This window comes from Cryptomeria japonica, chromosome 6 (genome assembly GCF_030272615.1).
Source record: "Cryptomeria japonica chromosome 6, Sugi_1.0, whole genome shotgun sequence".
In the NCBI taxonomy this organism is placed as follows: Eukaryota; Viridiplantae; Streptophyta; class Pinopsida; order Cupressales; family Cupressaceae; genus Cryptomeria; species Cryptomeria japonica.
Window position 1 is genome coordinate 496,424,227 of NC_081410.1, and position 20,564 is coordinate 496,444,790.

Below are 20,564 nucleotides of genomic sequence, written 5' to 3' on the forward strand. Positions count from 1 at the left end.
GATCAAGGGCCCAGATTGAAAGCTATAAACCCTAATTAGGGTTTCCCAAAACTAACTACCCTCGACCAATTACATTTGGGACACTTGTCCTTCTTGCTAAATATGAACCATCAATGAAAATAGAAGGTTGTTGCATTGTGAAGTGTGCCCTTCTAGAAGCTTCTTGATAAGTCATGTTCATCGAACCTGGACATGCCGACTTGGAGCGATCTGATTGGTTGGAAAATGACGAGGCACCACTTCAACGTGTTGGATGTCTTCCTTGAATTCTCCAATTTGTGTCAAGAAATCATCTAAGTATGGAAATTTGATTCCTTCTTGTCGCCATTTGATTCTGCTTGGGAGCTTGTCTTTTTTATTCCTTCAGGAGATGAAATCCTTCAAGAAGTTGGAAGTTTATTTAACTTTCCCATATTTTCACCAAGTCTGAGAACTTTTCTTTCTTGATGCCTTGAGATTCTTTCAAGTGCCTCGAATTTGGAGAAGAAATCTCTTCGCGAAGTATTTCTCATACTTAGCCAAATTTTGTCCCTCTCTATGCTCAGGCGAACCTTGCTCGTGGTCCCATTTTCAATTTTGAAATTGGCTCGAAACTCCATTTGTGTTTTCTGTGATGATCCTGCCTTCAGTTGCCAATTTATGTTGCGTGGGAGGAGGGTTAAAAAGCTCTGGGTAACCCCTTGCAAATATGAAATGATGGGATCAAGCTGTTCAGGCATTCGCTGTGATCATGTCCTTCTTCTCGATACCCTGACATGCCTTCAACATTTCCCACACTTAGCCAAATTTTGGCTATCTTCACGCCCGGATGAACCTTGGATGTGAACTCCAACTGTGATCTCTGTGATGATCCCGCTTCTATTTCCTCTTGTGACCTGTAAAACCAAAGGAAAATAAGTTAGAAATCTATCTTGGATTAAAGAAAATCGAGGCTGCGAACGGCTAAGTGTTTGGAAAATTTCACTTCATTTTCATACTTAGCCATAAAAACTGAAATTTCATCCTCAAAACCCTTCAGTCTTCAAGGGTGGTTGTGATCGTGAATCAACACCAAGTGTTATAACTCCGAAAATTTCTTATACTTACCCAAAAAAAAATGATTTTCATTCTCTAGAAATTCGAATAAGTTTACTAAAAATCATTTCTTAAACTCTGAAAAATACTTAGAAAATTCATAAATCTGCGTCATGAATTCCATTTCACCTTCGAATGGATGGAAGTAAGGCTGGATTTTCTCAAGAACACTCAGGAAATTCAAGAACGATTCAATAACTCTTCCTTATGCTGGTTGTCTTTCTCAAAAAAATCTATGAAACTTTTGTCAAAAAAGTTTATCCAACCTCCAACACTGTTCAAAACTTTCTCTAGATGATCTTCAAACCGAAAATACTTTACTAAGCTCTCGTTAGTAACTCGAACTTCTTGGTGTAGAAATGAAGTTTACCACTAAGTATTTGTAAATAAAGTTAAATCCTCAATCAGAAACCCTTAAAATCTTCCAACTCATGTTTCCAATTTTAACTTCATTCTTTAGGAAAGTGTTGTCATGTTTCCAAATTCGAAGAAAATATATTCCAAAAGTTTCCAATTTGGCTATAAGTTCGAAATATTTATTAATCTTCCAATATTCTCCTTTTGAAAACTTTCTATTTTGGATTTAAGTTCGAAATCTTGAAGTATTTTCATGACATCATTTTGTATTTTCGTTGATTCTGTTTGACTTTTATGTGTAGGTGGACTTTTTGGAAGTTTATCTTCATCTTCTTCAAGTTTTGGCGGACTTCGCTTACCTCTTCAAGGTATGGCGGAGTTTAGAGGGCCTTCCCCTATCATACTTAGCATCCACTTCCTTGGGCGGAGTTTTGAAGGGTCCCTTCAACATGGAGGGCGGACTTTGAGCAAAGCTCAATCAAGGCAAATTTTTAGCTAAGGCATAGGGCGGACTTTGGAACACACCCCCTAGGCGGACTTCTAAGACATCTCCAACATGGGCGGACTTCTAGACCTTTGCATCATTTTTCTAGGGTAGGGCGGAGTTTTGATGGGTCTCCAACATAGTGCGGACTTTGGACTTCACCCCTTGGGCACCCCACACACATGGCGGACTTTAGAGTGTTGGCCATCATGGCCTCTTCCAAAGCATGGCAGACTTTGAAGGGTTGGCCACCAACATGGAAGGATAGGGCGGAGTTTCAAGGCCATTCACTCAGCAACACCTTGGGCGGAGTTTTGGATGACCAGCACCATGGGCGGAGTTTTGGTGAGTCCCCTTAGGCATGGCGGACTTTGGTGGCACCTCCTACATGGCTCTCTAACCTTTGGCGGACTTTAGACTTGGCTCCATCAAGGTGAAATTTTGGCTAAGGCATGGGGCGGACTTTAGACATTGCTCCTTCATGGCCTCCATCAAGGTGTAGATTTGACTAAGGCATGGGGCAGACTTTGAAGGTCCCTCCTCATGACTCTCCTAAGGCATGGCGGACTTTGAAGTTAGCTCCCACATGACCTCTCTTCTTGGGCGGACTTTGGACAAGGCTTCTCCATCACTTGGCATGCATGGGCGGACTTTAAAGAGTGCTCCCACCTTGGGCGGACTTTGAAGAGTGCTCCCACATGCTTGGGCGGACTTTGAGGCACTCTCCACCTTGGGCGGACTTTGAGGCGCTTTCCACCTTGGGCTGACTTTGGTGGTGTCTCATCTTGGGCGGACTTCTATCATCTCTCCCACCTTGGGCGGACTTTGGAGACACCTCCTCATGGCTCTCTAACCTATGGCGGAGTTTTAGACTTGGCTTCTCATCACTTGGCATGCTTGGGCGGACTTTAGGCTACACTCCCACCTTGAGCGGACTTTGGAGACACCTCCTAGGGCGGACTTTAGGCATCCCTCCTCTTGGGCAGACTTCAAGCATCTCTCCCATCTTGGCGGAGTTTTGGTCTACCTCCCAACATGGCGGACTTTTAGACATCTCCAACATGGGCGGACTTCTAGACCTTTGCTCTTCAAGGCGGACTTTTGGAGGCTCTCAAGAGGGTGAACTATATATGAAATATAACATTTAAGTATAAGAATACTTTAAGTTATATTTCATATATATTGTCAGGATGTTTGAGTGGTTTCGGGCCTCTAGGACTAATAATGCAAAATCTAGTTTTTGGAGGATTCTCCAATTTTCCAGACTTAGTCAAATTTCAGGATCAGGATGACATTCTAGACTTAGCCAAATTTCAGGACATTTGAGGATCAGGATGATTTTTCGAGCTGATTATCCTTTGAAGGTGCCATGACCCCCTAAAATATAGGAACTTAGCTTTTTGGGTCAAAACTTGAAAATTTCGAGTCCGGTCGAAGCTGGTTAGTGGTACAAGTGTAAACCCTAGGTTTGCATCCCGAAAAAGCAAAAAGCCTAAAATCTAGGGATTTAGCTTTTTTAGGTCAAAACTTGGAATTTTCGAGTTCCGGTCGAAGTTGGTCAGTGGTACAAGTGTAAACCCTAGGTTTGCATCCCGAAAAAGCAAAAAACAGACATCCCTAAAAAATAGGAAAAACTTTCTAAAAATAGCCATACCGGGGATCAGGCTGAAAATGCCAAAAACGAAACTTCCTAAAAAATAGGAAAAAGCAAAAAAGCAAACTTTCTAAAAATAGAAAGTTGTCCAAATTCGTCCAAATCAATTGCGATCTTCGTCCTTTGGCCTCTCTAAGCACTCTGGTGGTGTTCACACTTCGGAATCACATAACTTGCAAAAACTAACTTTCAATCGTCAGGGCCTGAAATGCTCTGAATTGGACAAGGCTTGGTCAAACTGTAGCAAAAGGTCACAGGACACTAACAAAACCCTAGAAAGCAGGAAAAGAGAGGGTCCCCATTTGCAATGGGGCGATGTGTGAAAAATGTCGCAACAAAACCCAACTGGGAAAAACCACGGTGGGGATGAATACCCACAAGCTGTTTTTGAACTCTTTAGAAGTCCGCTCTGTTAGGAGCTTAGTCCGGTTAAGGACTGTTACAACAGGTTCTGTTAGGAACCGATCCTGTTAGGGATCACCTGGTTAAGGGATGGCTAGAATACCCGGTTAAGGGTTAAACCCTGTTAAAGGTTACCTTGTTAGAGGATTTTATGAACTCAATGGCTTTGAGTCACCCTGTTAAAGGATTTACAGCAAGCTGTTTAAAGCTACCCTGTTAACGGATTTTCCAATTGTTGAAGTGATTAGAGATCAACAGGTATTACAATGATCTGGTAATAGCACTCAATGCCAATGCAGATCCGTTTTAGTTCCTTCCTTCTGCACACACACTTTGCAGGTATCAATTCTCTTATTTGGTCTAGCAAGAATCACGTATCTCTGCACTTAGATACACACACAACATTTGCCAACAACCTCAACATGAAACACAACATCGACCTTATAGGAAATAGATAGGTCGGTAGCATAAACCCTAAACCCTAAACATTTAGGTTGAGCAATTCAGTCGGTTCAATCCTGACCATTGAACACTTTGCATTTGAATACAACGGTCTTGAACAGATCTCAAGACATTCTCCATCGTTCGTTCTTCACCGCTTCTTGGAGGCGATAACCCATTACGCGTTCTTCACCGTTTGCAGGGACTTCGCACATTGCGGAGGTAGATAGGATCAATCCCCTTTATTCAAGATCCTTCACGCGCACGAGGCTGACGTGGCAACATGATCTGATCTCCATTACAATGCTAACTCATCACACAATGCCATCGATTGAATCACACAAGCTCGAAACACTTCAACCGGAAACCCTGAGGCTGGGACTACCAACCGGTAGTCATACCATATTAAACTTTGATAGAAAACATTCCATATACCGGTTCACTTGGACAAACGTACCACTTCACCTTTTGCACATATACCAGTTCACAACATTATACCGGTTCACTTTACCAGTTGCTTAACTTCAATAAACCGGTTCACTCTTCAACATATTACCGGTTCACTCTTTAGCATATTGACATTAATGACAACACAATATCATCATGTCAACATACTCTGCACATATGCCAACAATCTCCCCCTTTGGCATTGATGGCAATATACAAAGATATCTCTCTTTCTGCATCACATCTTCTCCTTAATACTACAGATATCTTCTCCGCTTCACATCTTCTCCCCCTTTGACAACAATGCCAAAGTGGAGGGACGAGCTTCCCTGTTTCACTATGCTGCTCCCCCCGAGGAGTAGTATCCTTCAACACATCAATCCTGAAAAGATATAGCAAAGTAAGATCTGATTGATGTGGAGCACAAACCTTTAGTTTACCTCTTGAAGGGGCAACATCCCTAATTCACCTCTCAGATAGGTAAAAGTAGCCTTCGGTAGAGGCTTGGTGAATATGTCTACTAACTGCTCCTTACTGGAAACATGTTCCAATACCACCTCTTTGTTTTGAACCTTTTCCCTCGAGAAATGATACTTGAGTTCAAAGTGCTTGGTTCTAGTATGTAAAACCGGATTCTTGGAGATGTTAATTGCACTTGTATTGTCACAAAATATACTTACTGGTTCAGATACAGGAACTTTGAAGCCGTTCAATACATGCTTCATCCAAATAGTCTGGGTGCAGTTCATAAAAGTTGCAACATACTCCGCTTCTGCTATAGACTGAGAGATACAACTCTGCTTTTTACTCATCCATGAGACCAGTCTACCACCGAGAAAGAATGCACCACCGGTTGTGCTCTTCCGGTCATCCACATTACCAGCCCAATCAACATCTGTGAACACTTTCAGGTTGAAATCATCATTGTCTGGATACCATAATCCATAGTCAATAGTTCCCTTCAGATATCTAAGAATCCACTTGACTGCTACCAAGTGGGATTCTCTTGGGCTTTTCTGAAACCGAGCGGTAATACCCACTGCATGTGCAATGTCCGGTCTGCTATGCACTACATAATGCAACTTACCAATCATTGATCGATATTCCTTCTCATTTATCAATGCCGAGTCATCCTCTTTTGATAGTTTACAACCGGTCACCATTGGTGTACCAACCGGTTTGTTGTCTTCCATGCCAAAGGTCTTCAACACCTCTTTGACATACTTGGACTGAGTAATAAAGGTTCCATCTTTCATTTGCTGAATCTGCAGTCCAATGAAGAACTTAATCTCCCCTATGAGTGACATCTCAAATTCCTTCTTCATTTCATCTACAAAGTCATGACTCGTATTGTCATCTCCACCAAAGATTATGTCATCAACAAATACTTCATAGATCGGAATCTGATCTCCTTCTGATTTCAAGTAGATATTGCTATCTTCACTTGTTCTTTCAAATCCAATCTTCACAAGATGGGAGTGCAAGCGTTCATACCATGCTCTAGGTGCCTGCTTCAGTCCATACAAGGCTTTATGTAGCCTACACACCATGTCACTATCTTCTGATAGGGCAAATCCATCTTGTTGCTCTATATACACCTCCTCTTCAAGTATTCCATTTAGAAATGCAGATTTTACATCCGTTTAGTATACCTTGAATCTTTTAAAAGATGCATATGCAAGAAGCATCCGAACTCTTTCCAATCTTGCTACTGGAGCAAAGGTTTCTCCATAGTCTTCTCCTTCTTCTTGGGCATATCCTTTACATACTAGTTTGGCTTTGTTCCTTACCACTATGCCATCCTCATTCAGTTTATTTTTGAAGACTCATTTGGTTCCAATGACATTTTTATGCTTCGGTCTGGGTACCAAAGACCATGTGCCTCTTTGAATGATTTAGGCTCAAATTCAGAGATCATACATGAGTTTTCTTTGACCTTTCTTCTTGTAAGAATTCCTGCATCTGTCTCCTATGATCTGCTTTGGATCATGATTGAGTTTTACATACCTAGGTATATTCTTAACAGATTCCTCTTGCTTTTCTTCTTCATCCTCATCTTCATCAGCATCAGCATCCACCGGTGTAGGAGCACAATTATTGGTACTGGGCTGTTTTGCAACCGGTTCCCAGAGGGTTACTATCGGTTCATCTCCTACATGCTCTCTGCCAGTTTCCTCAGGTTTCTCAGAGTTTTCATCAACCCTAACATTGATGCTTTCAACAATTCTCTGAGTCCTATTGTTGAAACATTTGAGAGCTTTACTCTTGGTGGAATATCCTAAGAATATTCCCTCATCACATTTTGCATCGAATTTGCTCTAATGTTCACTCCTCTTGATATAACATTTGCTACCAAACACTCTGAAGTAGCTTACTACTGGTGTCTTATCGGTCCAATACTCATAAGGAGTCTTATCCTTTCCTTTCTTGATGAGTACCCGGTTCATTGTGTAGACTGCAGTGCTCACCGCTTCTCTCCAAAAGGTGTGAGCAACCTTTCCTTGGATCAACATAGTTCTAGCCGCTTCAACCACAGTTCGATTGTTTCTTTTTGCTAGGCCATTCTGCTGTGGAGTTCGGGGGGTAGACAGTTGCCTCTTGATGCCATTCTCTTCACAGTATTTGTTGAATTCACCGGAAGTGAATTCTCCTCCTTGATCGGTTCTTAAGCACTTAATCCTCTTACCGCTTTCTTTTTCTACAAGTGCTCTGAAGGCTTTGAACTTTCCAAAAGCTTCAGTTTTGTCCTTCAAGAATGTGACCCACTTCATTCTTGAGCAATCATCAGTAAGAATCATAAAATACCTTTCTCCCTGCACACTCCTAGTTTTCATAGGACCACACAAATCAGTATGCACAAGATCAAGTAAATTTTCTGCAGTGAAAGGTTTACCTTCGAAGGTTGAGGAAGACATTTTCCCCAGTTGACACTCTCTGCACAAAGGATTTTTTGGTTTGCTCAACATAGGCAATCCTCTAACTGCCTTGATCTTACTGGCCTTCACAATATTGTCAAAGTTTACATGGCAGAGTCTCCTATGCCATATCCAGTTGTCCTCAAACTTAGCCATAAGACATGTACTAACATTAGCATTTAGCTGAAATAGGTTACCTTTGGTCTGCATACCGGTAGCCATCAGTTCACCACTTTTTCCTTTGATTTTGCACACTCCATTTTTGAATTCCAGAGTGAGTCCATTATTATTTAGTTGAGCAACACTCAAAAGGTTGTGCCTTAGACCTTCTACCCAATACACATTGTCAGCATTGCTTCTTCCATTCAGAGAGATGGACCCTTTGCCTTTTACCATACATGGTGCATCATTACCAAAACGAACCACACCACCATCATACTCTTCCAGAGATAGAAACTTACTCCGGTCACTAGTCATATGGTGAGAACAACCACTGTCAATAATCCACTCATTGGAACTATCAAAGCGGGAGACAAGAGCCTTCTTGTTTGACACATCTTCTTTGATTGCTACAAACACAATATCTTCATCTTCTGATTCCTCATCAGTGACACCTTCATCAACGGCTACAAAACAGTTTCTCCGGTTTCCTCCTTTGAACTTCTTGAACTTTTCCGGTTTGTCCTTGCTATCACCATTAGGACAGTTTACAACAATGTGTCCTATCTGGTTACAAGAAAAGCATTTCAAATGGAGCTTACCTCTGTATTTACCGGTTCCCTTAGGAAGTCTCTTGGCAAGAAGAGCTTCAAATTCCATCAGGATCTCCTCATCATCCATTTCTCTGTTCTGTCTTGGTTCACCACTGGTACTAGCTTCTTTGCCTTTTCTGGATGGTGTAGCAGATGCTCTGAAGGCTGATTCAGTCTTCTGAATACTGCCATCATAATTATTTAGCTCATAAGCTATTATCTTTTCAATGATGGAGTCCAGGGATACCTTTGTCTTGTCTATAGACCTCAACTCCTGAATAGCTGCAACCCTTATTGCATAGACCGGTAATAAGGATCTCAAAACTTTGCTAACAACAATGGAATCTTCCATTTTACCACCTGCACTCTTGATATCTCCAACAACAGTTTTGATTCTTATTCCATATTGTTGAATGGTCTCTCCTTCAACCATCTGCATGTCTTCAAACTTTCCCCTAAGGCTTTCTTCCTTAGCTTGTTTCACATGCTCATCACTGCCATAGATATTCTCAAGGGCATCCCATACTTCTTTGGGATTCTCTTTGTCCTGAACATCAATAAACTCAATGTCAGATAAACTACTAATTAGGGCTTCCATGACTTGCCCATTCTCCTAAATCTCTCTCTTTTGGTCATCGGTGAGAGTACCGGTAGGGATAACATAAGTATTCTCAACATAGCTCCAATGTTGAGTACCCATGCTTCTGATGTATATCTTTATTTTGTCCTTCCATATTTTAAAGTTATCTTTGTTGAACTTTGGACCTTCCCTCTTCATCATTACACTAGGATCTTTCCCTCAAGTGGTTAAGCTTACAACACAGAGGACCTGGAGGACGCTCTGATACCAATTGATAACTCAATGATGAATAGTGAGTACCAAACCGGTACTGAGAGGGGGGGGGGTGGTGAATCAGTACAGACACAAAAAACTTTTCTTGAACCGGTTTGACTGCAAACAGTGCACTTGACAGACAAACACTAATACCAGTCTAAACCAGATTACTACCGGTTAAACATAATGAGACTGTGAAAGATATAAACCGACAACACTTAGCTTTCCATACAATCTACTCCCTCATTTCCACTCCATCCTTATGCATAAACAGATAATCTATCATTAGAGATACAATAATTTACTAGAACAACATGATTCACCACTAAACAAGAAATAACAAAACATCACATGAAAGAGGTATCACACATGACACACATATTTTTCACGTGGAAACCCAACTGGGAAAAACCACAGTTGGGATGAATACCCACAAGCTGTTTTTGAACTCTTTAGAAGTCCGTTCTGTTAGGAGCTTAGTTCGGTTAAAGACTGTTACAACAGGTTCTGTTAGGAACCGATCCTGTTAGGGATCACTCGGTTAAGGGATGGCTAGAATACTCGATTAAGGGTTATACTCTGTTAAAGGTTACCTTGTTAGAGGATTTTATGAACTCAATGGCTTTGAGTCACCCTGTTAAAGGATTAATAGCAAGTTGGTTAAAGCTACACTGTTAAGGGATTTTCCAACTGTTGAAGTGATTAGAGATCAACAGGTATTACAATGATCTGGTAATAGCACTCAATGCCAATGCAGATCCGTTTTAGTTCCTTCCTTCTGCACACACACTTTTCAGGTATCAATTCTCTTATTTGGTCTAGCAAGAATCACGTTATCTCTGCACTTAGATACACACACAACATTTGCCAACAACCTCAACATGAAACACAACATCGACCTTATAGGAAATAGATAGGTCGGTAGCATAGACCCTAAACCCTAAACATTTAGGTTGAGCAATTCAGTCGGTTCAATCTTGATCATTGAACACTTTGCATTTGAATACAACGGTCTTGAACAGATCTCAAGACATTCTCCATTGTTCGTTCTTCATCGCTTCTTGGAGGCGATAACCCATCATGCGTTCTTCACCGTTTGCAGGGACTTCGCACATTCTCGAGGTAGATAGGATCAATCCCCTTCATGCAAGATCCTTCACGCGCATGAGGTTGACGTGGCAACACGATTTGATCTCCATTACAATGCTAACTCATCACACAATGCCATCGGTTGAATCACACAGGCTCGAAACACTTCAACCAGAAACCCTGAGGCTGGGACTACCAACCGGTAGTCATACCATATTAGACCTTGATAGAAAACATTCCATATACCGGTTCACTTGGACAAACGTACCGCTTCACCTTTTGCACATATACCGGTTCACTTTGCCAGTTGCTTAACTTCAATAAACCGGTTCATTCTTCAACATATTACCGGTTCACTCTTCAGCATATTGACATCAATGACAACACAATATCATGATGTCAACATACTCTGCACATATGCCAACAAACTTTGGTTTTATTTATCATTAGTTAACGTTAACATATTAGTATATGTAATCAAATTAATATATATATATATGTATATATATATATATATATATATATATATATATATCGGAAGCATGAAATAGTACGACCGACGTTACAAAATTAACAACATTGTTCTCATTTATTCTATATTTTTAACTTCATGTTATTTCATTTTCATTTTGCTCTACCTTAGGGTTAATGCTTACTTGAGCTATCTCACTCTTGTTGTGCTCCATTTGGGGTTGCACCTATTTGGATTTATTTCATTTGATATCTTTCTCTTTGTTCATGCATTACTAGTTCAATATTTTCTCACTAAAGAGCGCTCCATTTAGGGTTGCATCTATTTGGATTCATTTCATTTGTCTTGCTCTTTATTCACAATTTCACACATTACTAGTTTGATATTTTCCTACTAATTATACGTTCAATTATGATGCTGTCCTACATGTCCTTTTCTAGCTGTGCAATAGGGTTTCATGCCCACCTCCTAACGCAATGTCTATACTAGAATTATATAGGCGTTGCATAGGGAATCCTATTGTAGATTGTTTGATGTTCCGTCCTTTGTGCTTATTCAAAATTTGATGACTTGTGATGAAAAACTTATTTATTAGAGATGATCTCTTATTTGATATGTACCAATATGGGTTCCATCCATCATTAGCACATCGATCGTGATGTCCTCCTTGTTGTGCCCATATTTTTTTTTTGAAATTATGTTTAATTTCAAGCTAAATCTTGTCTTTTGTTCAGCCAAAGGTTATGTTTCAAACCTTTGTCTTGTTGGTCTTCATTGTCTTTCTTTATTTTTCAAGGGAGAAGGAAGAACCTTAAGACCCTATTGTGAAGGCAAATAGAAAAATTCAATTATGAAGAAACAATGATTGTCACTCGTAGTACTTGATTTCAATGACCATCTTTCTTCAGCAAATTCTCTTAAAGACAAGGTGCCTAATTTTAGTGATTTTTAATCAGTATTTATTAGTAATTTCAGTAATCTTCGTGTGCATTTAAGATTTGTTACCTGAGTATAGGAGTGTTAATTGGTTTCAGTAGAACAAATGTTTGAATTTGTAGAGTATATGTGCTTCCTTGTGAGGATCAAATAAAAAGTTTCAACCTAAAACTTGTCTCCTAAGTGGTTGTTGAGTACTGTAGAAGGGTATGCAATTATTTTGGAACCAAAAATTAGCAGGGCAGAGTATAATGTTCACTTAAGCCCTATTTGTGTGCCTAACAGAGGGCAATAGGGTTGTTATTTTATTTTGCTTTCCTTTCAATAGATTATTTTTACTTGTGAAGATGCCTGCATTCGGTAGTGAACAAAACTTGTTTTAAAAATCGAAGTGACACCCTTTGGTGAGTTATACACCCTTAAATAAGCATATAAGATTTACAAGACCCAAATGCATTTCCATGGCATGTGATGTGTGCCCTAGGGTGTCAAAAACCTAATTTTTGAATTCAATTTTTCAGTGCACAAGGGCATGCCGGTATACAGTAAAATTGATAATGAAATCAAGTTAGAATTTGTAATGTATAAGCATGCATGTGAAACAAAGTTGCTTGCCTGAGAAGGAAGGATTGGATCTCAGAATCAATGCATGAATTCTGTCTTAAGGCCAGTCCAGAATGGTAAGTGTGGTTTTTAAAAAATGGAAGCAAACAGCTGTATATGGAGACATCCATGAAACAAAAGTAAATTTGTTATGAATAGAAGTTTGCCCCAGTGCAGAAATAGATCAGTTTTAAGAGCATAAAGCAAAGGAAAAAGCATTCTAAATTTAGGTGATAAAGGTCTAAATTAGGCATTTTCTGTTTATTAAAATGACCTTTAATGTTCATTTTCTGCCACAGAAGCAATCATATCAGTAGGGTGACAGTGATATTCATTTAAATGGCAGCAGTAGAGTGACAGGAATTTTTAATTTTCGGCAGCGATTTTCCTTGTCATTTCATGTAGGGGGTTTCATCTTTAGCAAACATTCTTTTTTGAAAATTCAGATTATTAGCTGCATCTAGGTTTTGGCACTTATCTGAATTCAAATCCTTGTTCAAATTCCCTGCATCAATTCATTTAGGAAAAAAGATTGATTGGAATTAAGGTGTCAAGAGGGTGTCAGGATTTTAAACGATTTTAAATATTCACCAAAATATAGCAGGGGTTCCAGATGTCAAGACCATTACATTGGTATGGTTTTGAAATGAATATATCTACTAAATCTTCAGGCTCTAGGTTTTTAGAACAAACAATTGTAAAACTATTCCTTTCATCTTCATTCAAAGTATTTTAAGGTCAATAACTTGATTTTCGTCAAAGGAAATTGCTAAAAGTTTGGTGTTAATTTTTTTTGCAAAGGATGCTGGAATCCAGAGAGAAGGGTATTCATATTCAAAACATCAAATTGCCAAGGTTTTTCAAAGTTTTTGACTTTGTTCAGAATGCAACCATGATTAGAGAATTTTTTTATTCAGAGCTCCCCATTGAGAAGCCTATTTTGAGCGACCCTATTAATAGCCTGTGATATTTTTAGCATTATCTATTTTTAGTGCGATTGGAGTCAACTATTGTTAGATCTTTTAATTATACATCTCTTGTCATGAAAGAGGTGTGAGCTTTAAGTGATTGTTTGTAAGAATTCTAATAAACAACTTAATTGGAGTCTGTTGGTGAGAATTCTATAATAAAACATGTATTGCATGCAAGCAATCAGTTCCTAGAGTAGTAGTAGTTAGCTTTCTATTATTTTTATGTAAGAGCTTTGTAAAGTTTATAAAACTAGTGCCTTTGCACTTAGTTTTCTAATGGTAATTTCCATGTTTGAATATTGCTGAAATTGCTGTTCATTGATTATTTATTTTGTTAATCCAAACTGTAGTGTTCATTTAATAGAAGAGAGTAAATTTCTTCTAGTGAGTTGCAAGTTTCGTATCGCAGGTCTACTTGAAATCAAAGATTGTGGCTATGTACTGATCTTTTAATTTAAGTTACCAAAGTGTTATTGTCCTTATGCTTTACTATTGTGAGGTATTCACACATCGCCCCATTGCAAATGGGGACCCCCACTTTTTTTTTTTGCTTTCTACGTAGTGTTTGAATCTTTTGCTATTAGCCTTTGCATTAGAGAGGTATAGGCGCTTACAATGGCTAGGAGTCAGGTAGATAGTCTTGCATGACTGTGAAGTAAGTAAGTTTGCAAGGTCTAGATGTCAAGAGTTGAACCATGAGTAAGGAAGGTTTGCCAATTTGAAGGTCACTTCAAGTGCTCCTCTTAAAGGAAAGAACTTCACTTCATGAACATTCCTTGTGTAGTGAATTTCTTACACTTCTCCCACAGAGCAAAGACTCACTCTAAGATCTCATGTTGAGCAAGTTATCAGGTATTGAAGTTGAGAGTGTAAGTGAAAATGAGCAAAGGGGAGTTTGGTCTTGGTTTGAAAGCCACATCATGAGCTTAACCTTAGGAGCGAACTTCATCTTCACAGCCTCAAGAGTGAATTTCACCTTCAAAACTTCATGAACTCAGGGTTTGGAGTGAACTTCATGCTTGAGAGGATTGGAGCACAAAACAAACTTCATGACTTGCTGCCCTGGAGCGAACTTCATGACTTCACTTCTTGGAGCGAACTTCAAGAGTGAGACTTTTGGAGCGAACTTCATGTTTGAAGGATTTGGAGCGAACTTCATGAATGAGGAGATTGGAGCGAATCTCACTTTCAAGCTTTCATAAACAAGGTTGGCAATAAAGGAATGAAGTGAAGGATTTGAGAACACTTACCTCATGAGTTCACCTTTTGGAGAGAAATTCCAACTTCTGAGTTCACCTTTTGGAGCGAATTTCTAACTTCATGAGTTGGGGTATTGGAGTGAATTTCACCTTCAAGGCTCCATGAGCGAAATGGAAAGATAAAGAGATGAAGGAATCACTTACTTCATGTTTAAGAATTCACAAGGGAACTTCATGACTTGCTGCCTTGGAGTGAACTTCATGACTTCACCTCTTGGAGTGAACTTCATGAGTTGGGGTATTGGAGTGAATTTCACCTTCAAGGCTCCATGAGCGAAATGGAAAGATAAAGAGATGAAGGAATCACTTACTTCATGTTTAAGCATTCACAAGGGAACTTCATGACTTGCTGCCTTGGAGTGAACTTCATGACTTCACCTCTTGGAGTGAACTTCATGAGTTGCCAGTTTGGAGTGAACTTCATGAGTTGCTAGTTTGGAGCAAATTTCATGAGTTGCCTTCTTGGAGCAAAATTTCCAACTTCATGAGTTGCCTTCTTGGAGCGAAATTTCCAACTTCATGAGTTGCCTTCTTGGAGCGAATTTTCCAACTTCATGAGTTGCTTTCTTGGAGTGAAAATTTTCAACTTCATGAGTTGCCTTCTTGGAGCGAAATCTCCAACTTCATGAGTTGCCATCTTGGAGCGAATTTTCATGACTTCATAATTTGGAGCAAATTTTATCAATGAACACACATGAGCGAGCCTACATGAGAAAAGTTGAAACAGAAACAAAAGAGGTTTGATAGCACTTGCCTAGGATGGATTAAATTTGAAACGAACTTCATGAATTGATGATTCCAAGCGAACTTCATGAGTTTACGAATTGGAGTGAATTTTCCAACTTCATGAGTTGCCTTCTTGGAGCGAAATTTCCAACGTCATGAGTTGCCTTATTGGAGCGAAATTTCCAACTTCATGAGTTGTTTTCTTGGAGCGAAATTTTCCAACTTCATGAGTTGCCTTCTTGGAACGAAATTTCCAACTTCATGAATTGCAAGTTTGGAGCGAAATTCATGAATAAGGATGCTGGAATGAATTACATCTTCAAGCCTTCATGAGTGAAGTTGGGAATAAAGGAATGAAGCAAATTTGAGAACATGAACTTCATGAATTCAACATTTAGAGCGAACTTCATGACTATGCATTTTGGAGCGAATTTCCTACTTCACGAGTTCAAGGTTAAGAGCGAACTTCATGAGCTCAAGGTTTGGAGTGAACTTTACAAAACAAACTTCATGAGTCAATGAAATGAAGCGAACTTTATACAAAATGCACTTCATGCGTTAGAGGTTAAGAGAGAACTTTAGGAGTTGAGGATTTGGAGTGAATTTCTACAAAGGTGAACTTCATGACTTAGAAGATTGGAGCGAATTTCATGAGTTGAGAAAGACGAGAACTTAATAAGCAAGGTGATTGAAACAGGCTTCCCATGCACACCATCTAGAGCAATCTTCATCTTCAAACCTACATAAGCAAATCTCAACTCCATGAATTAGCATGCAAGAGCGAATTTCATATTGAATCTCACAAACTCAACATGTAAAAGCGAACTTCAAGAATGAAAGTAAATTCAAATGCAAGACGAAGGCGACTTAATGAACATCAAGGGTAGAATAAACCTCAAGAGCTTCTCTCCACGAGCAAAAACAACTTCAAGTGTCACTTCATGAGGGTGATTTCTCTTTATATATTCTTATTAAATTTATATATCAAGTATATTTGATACTCACTTGTTTGTTTTGCAGGAGATGGAGCAAGATACAAGGAGAACCTCTTCCAGAAGCTTCATCAGCAAACACAAGAACATCAAGGAGGAGAAGATCTCAAAGTATTTAAAGACTCTCACCACCTCAATTGCATGAAGAAGACTCAAAATGCTACCAAGTTGAAAGACTTCAAATGTTCAATAGCTGTAAGCAATAGAGCAGGATATCTTCAAGGTTCTCATTAAAGGAGAAATCATCCAACTGCCTCAAGGCACTAGACCATCAAGGAAGGATAACCTACATGATGGAAGGATGTTTTACAATCTTGAATTCCCTTCGGGAATCCAAGAATCGAAGTCAGTATAATGAGGAGCTACATTCAACCAGTTGCATCATTCATCAAGTATGTCAAAAAACGAAGGAGGATCAACCAAAGTCATCACAAGACCTACATCGAACTTGATTGAAGAAGCAGATAGTTTCAGAAGAGTTAATCAAAGTTTGCTTCTCATCATCATCACATTGAGCGACTGAATAATGTGGAGTATCAAGAGATATCTCTCAACATCTCTTCATGATGATGAATCAAATCAAGTCTACGAAGTGCAAGATAAAGGTGGAATCCTAGTCATCGTCCCAGTCACTACCTCCACCAATCCGAGGGGTCCACATCAACACGTCGAAGTTCAATGAATCAAGCTCATATATGAAGGCACAAACTCCAATGTAACTATCCTCAATATTTATTGGTCCACACTCTTTGAATGTAATTCTCTCATTGGCTAAGAAGAGTTTGTTGTAACAAACCCTAATTAGGGTTTTCATTGTAAAATCTTGGCCATTGATGGAGATTCAATCCTGGCCATTCATTGTAATGAGCTCTCTATAAAAGCTCAGACTCTTCATTTGTAAAGGTTGATAGTTAATAGGGCTAGAATAGCTAATAGTGAGGAGAATAGTTAATGGCTAGCAAATAGTGAATAGAATAACAATTAGAATAGAAATTAGATTAGGAGAAGGCAAAGATTGTTGCCAAACCTTGTTGTAAAGAACAATTGATTTCATTGAAGTTATGGTGAATTTGATTCGTTATTTCAACAACTCGCATGGTCTTTGCTTCTCGATTTATTTTCATGTTTATTAGATTGAGTGGAGGAATATGTTGAATGTATTTGTGTGGGATCCGTTTTGTCCATACCAATAGCCTCTTGCTGATTGTAAGTGTGCCTTGTGTAGTCAACTGGAATGATATGAGCCTAACTTTGAATCGTTCTACACTCATTGCTTATGCATTAACTTGAATGGTGATCAGTGTTTGATGGTATTGATTCAAACATCTTTGAATCGTCCTTAGAAGATTGCACTGAGCTTGTGTCAAATTGTTCAGTTTGATGGTGAGACCTCGCTCAGTAGGATTCCATCTAATCATTCATTCATCTTCCTACATTCTTAGGATTAGAATAGACTCTCTCAACCCCTCGTCTTTTGCCATTTTTTTCAAATTCTAGCTAGTTTAGGATCAAAAGCATCACCATATTGTAACATCAAATGATCTAAGTTCCAGCGAATCAAGGATTCAGGCATTCAAATGTAAGTTCCCTTGTGATTCCAGCATAATCACATCAAATCAATGAGCTTATCCACACGTAGTGACCCTACATTCATGAACCTTGGAGTCTTCTCGAGTGATCCTTAAGCTAATCTTCAGCATCCGAGAGATTTTGTTCTAGAGAGGATAAGATACTTAAGGTATTTTATTCTGTGTTCGCATGTGCCTAAAAAACACATCGAGTGATCCTTAAGCTAATCTTCAGCATCCGATAGATTTTGTTCAAGAGAGGATAAAATACTTAAGGTATTTTATTCTGTGTTCGCATGTGCCTAAAAAACACATCAACATTTACCCTATTCAATCTTCATGTATACTTGAATTATTCAGTCTCTATGTTCAGTTGAACGGTGCAAGGGCACAGTCATAGGATTTATTTTGATTTTAAAGGACAATTTTTGTTGCCTTGCATTGAAGTGTGTGCCATCCTTTTGGTCCTAGGCGAATCCAAAAAGATAGACATTTTAATTTTACTTAGTATGATGATAAACCACCTAAGAAAACATTGTAAAGATTATATATAGCAAGTATATATTGTTTTGATCAGGTTAGAGTTTATTTATAGGCAGCTTCCCCTTGTAATTTGAAAAATGGTTATACCATAATATCTATTCCATTTTTATGTTGCATTGGAAGGTGCAAATTAGAACACTAATAGTCCCTTGGCACTTCCTTTCTTGTATTGTGATTTTAATTTTTTTTTATGAGCTATTTGAAGAGAAGCATTTTTTTTGCACAAAATTGTTCGAGTCAAAAGTTCATCATCTTGATTTCATGGAAGCATGCTTTCCATTTCCAAGATAAATCACCCATTGAGCTATTCAAGCTCTCTATTAATAGTTTGTCATTTACTATGCCTTATCCCCTTGCTAGTTCTACGAATGCTCTGTGAATTTTTGGTGACTTGCTCTAGGTTGCACGTTCATGATGTCTTAAAAATACCAGTCAATGAGAAAAACTGTACTATAATATACATAATTTGTTTGTGTACTTTTTTGTTTGTAACTTTTCTCTATTGAACAGTAGTAATGGTCCTTAGGAAGTTCATTTGAAAATCACTGTGTTTGGTATGTGTTTTATGCAGATTTGTATTTGTGATGCATACATTTTTCCAAAGAAAGGGATAAATTTGTTACTTCTCTTGAGAAATGCATCCTATTCTACTTAATGAAACAAATAATTACACCAATCTAACAATGGGACACAAAGGAAATCTCTAGATAAATAGGTCAGAAAAATCTACGATTGAACCTGTGCCAAGAGGCAATTGTTCACCATCTTTGCCAGAACATTTGATTTTGGCTACGCTTTTTGAACAACTTCTTGGAAGCTTCTTGGTTCCTGTATATCATTAGTTAAAGCATGCATATCTTGACATAAATGTAGTGGTTATTATTTGGTCTTTTTGAAGATCTTTCCATCAAAGAAATGCGATTGCAGTAATTTTAATTTTTGAGCTGGCAAGTTCTCCAGCTCATTGAAACCTTCTTTTGGGGATAGGTGTGATGGATTTTTTCCCTACTACGTATTTTACATTGTGATTTTTTCAGGTCTTATACTTTGCAAGAACTGTAGAGGTTCTGGATATTCACGGCGCCTATGAGTGGGAGGTTTTTGTGCTTAAAAGGTATAGAAAACTATTAGAACATGGTAGTCAAGCCCTTTTTGGTGCTAAATGTGTTTGCAGAAAAATTCTAAATGTTCATAACTTTTACTTTGGATTGGAATCAAACAGGCTTCCACGGTTATGAACCTTGTAAATGCAGCTTTATAAGGTATGGTGTGTTTCATAGGAGTTCATCATAATTTTTGAATTTATGCTTTTTATAGGAAGAATTATAAGGAATGGTCTTGGGAGGAATTTTCTAAATTATGTTGCTGCTGTTCAGTTGACTGGGTTTTCACAAACTGCAAACACGAGAAGAATATAAGGAAAAACAATTCTTCTTGTAACTAGTAGTAAGAAACGTGAAAAGCAAGCTTGGGCTTTTGCTTGCTGAGGCCAATTACTTGTATCATAACTATTGAGCCTCATATTTGAAAAATCATTTATTGTAAACCAATACTTTTTCTCATCAAGCTTTATTGATTCTTGGAGTTTAATATGTGAATTGTTTATTATTTCAAGTTGCACGGGGAAAATATATTTACAATTCAAATGATTTTTCATAATGCTTGTTCCTATAGATTTTTTTTTATTATAAAAATATATGGTAAAAGATATTAATGTTTGATTTTTATTAACATGCAACATATTTATGGAGCATACAAAACTATATATAATAAGGATTTTTAATTTTCTTTTTGGTTTGAGTCATTAGTTTAGGCCTCGTCTATATTACTTCAGACTTTTCTTTGGCCTAGTTTTAAAATTGGTTTGCAGTTATTGCTGTTATATTGTTGTGCTTTACTTCTTAGATTGGTTAATATATATTAAAATACTCTGACTAATTTCTAGTGTTTTATTTATGTGATTTGGTTTTAGATATTTTTTTGATGAAATGCTTTCAAAACCCTTGAACAAACTGAACATATGATGCACAAATTTAGTGATGAT

The 20,564-nt window shown here is 38.3% G+C and overlaps 1 protein-coding gene across 3 annotated transcripts in view; it reads left to right on the top strand.

Annotated features, from left to right (window-relative positions):
• LOC131052880 (protein BUNDLE SHEATH DEFECTIVE 2, chloroplastic) overlaps positions 1–20,222 on the top strand; it is a 167,578-nt gene extending 147,356 nt beyond the window's left edge. The window contains exons 4-6 of one of the 3 annotated variants that reach the window (XR_009107520.2): positions 19,558–19,634; positions 19,743–19,782; positions 19,897–20,222. Coding sequence is in view for 2 of the 3 variants with exons in the window: in XM_057987523.2 (XP_057843506.1) it covers positions 13,263–13,357 (95 nt within the window). In the remaining variant the exon portion in view is untranslated. Of the gene's footprint in view, positions 1–13,262; positions 13,444–19,557; positions 19,635–19,742; positions 19,783–19,837 lie in introns of those variants that run through there. The other 2 variants (XM_057987524.2, XM_057987523.2) reach the window with 2 other exon arrangements.
• Positions 20,223–20,564: the final 342 nt, after the last annotated feature.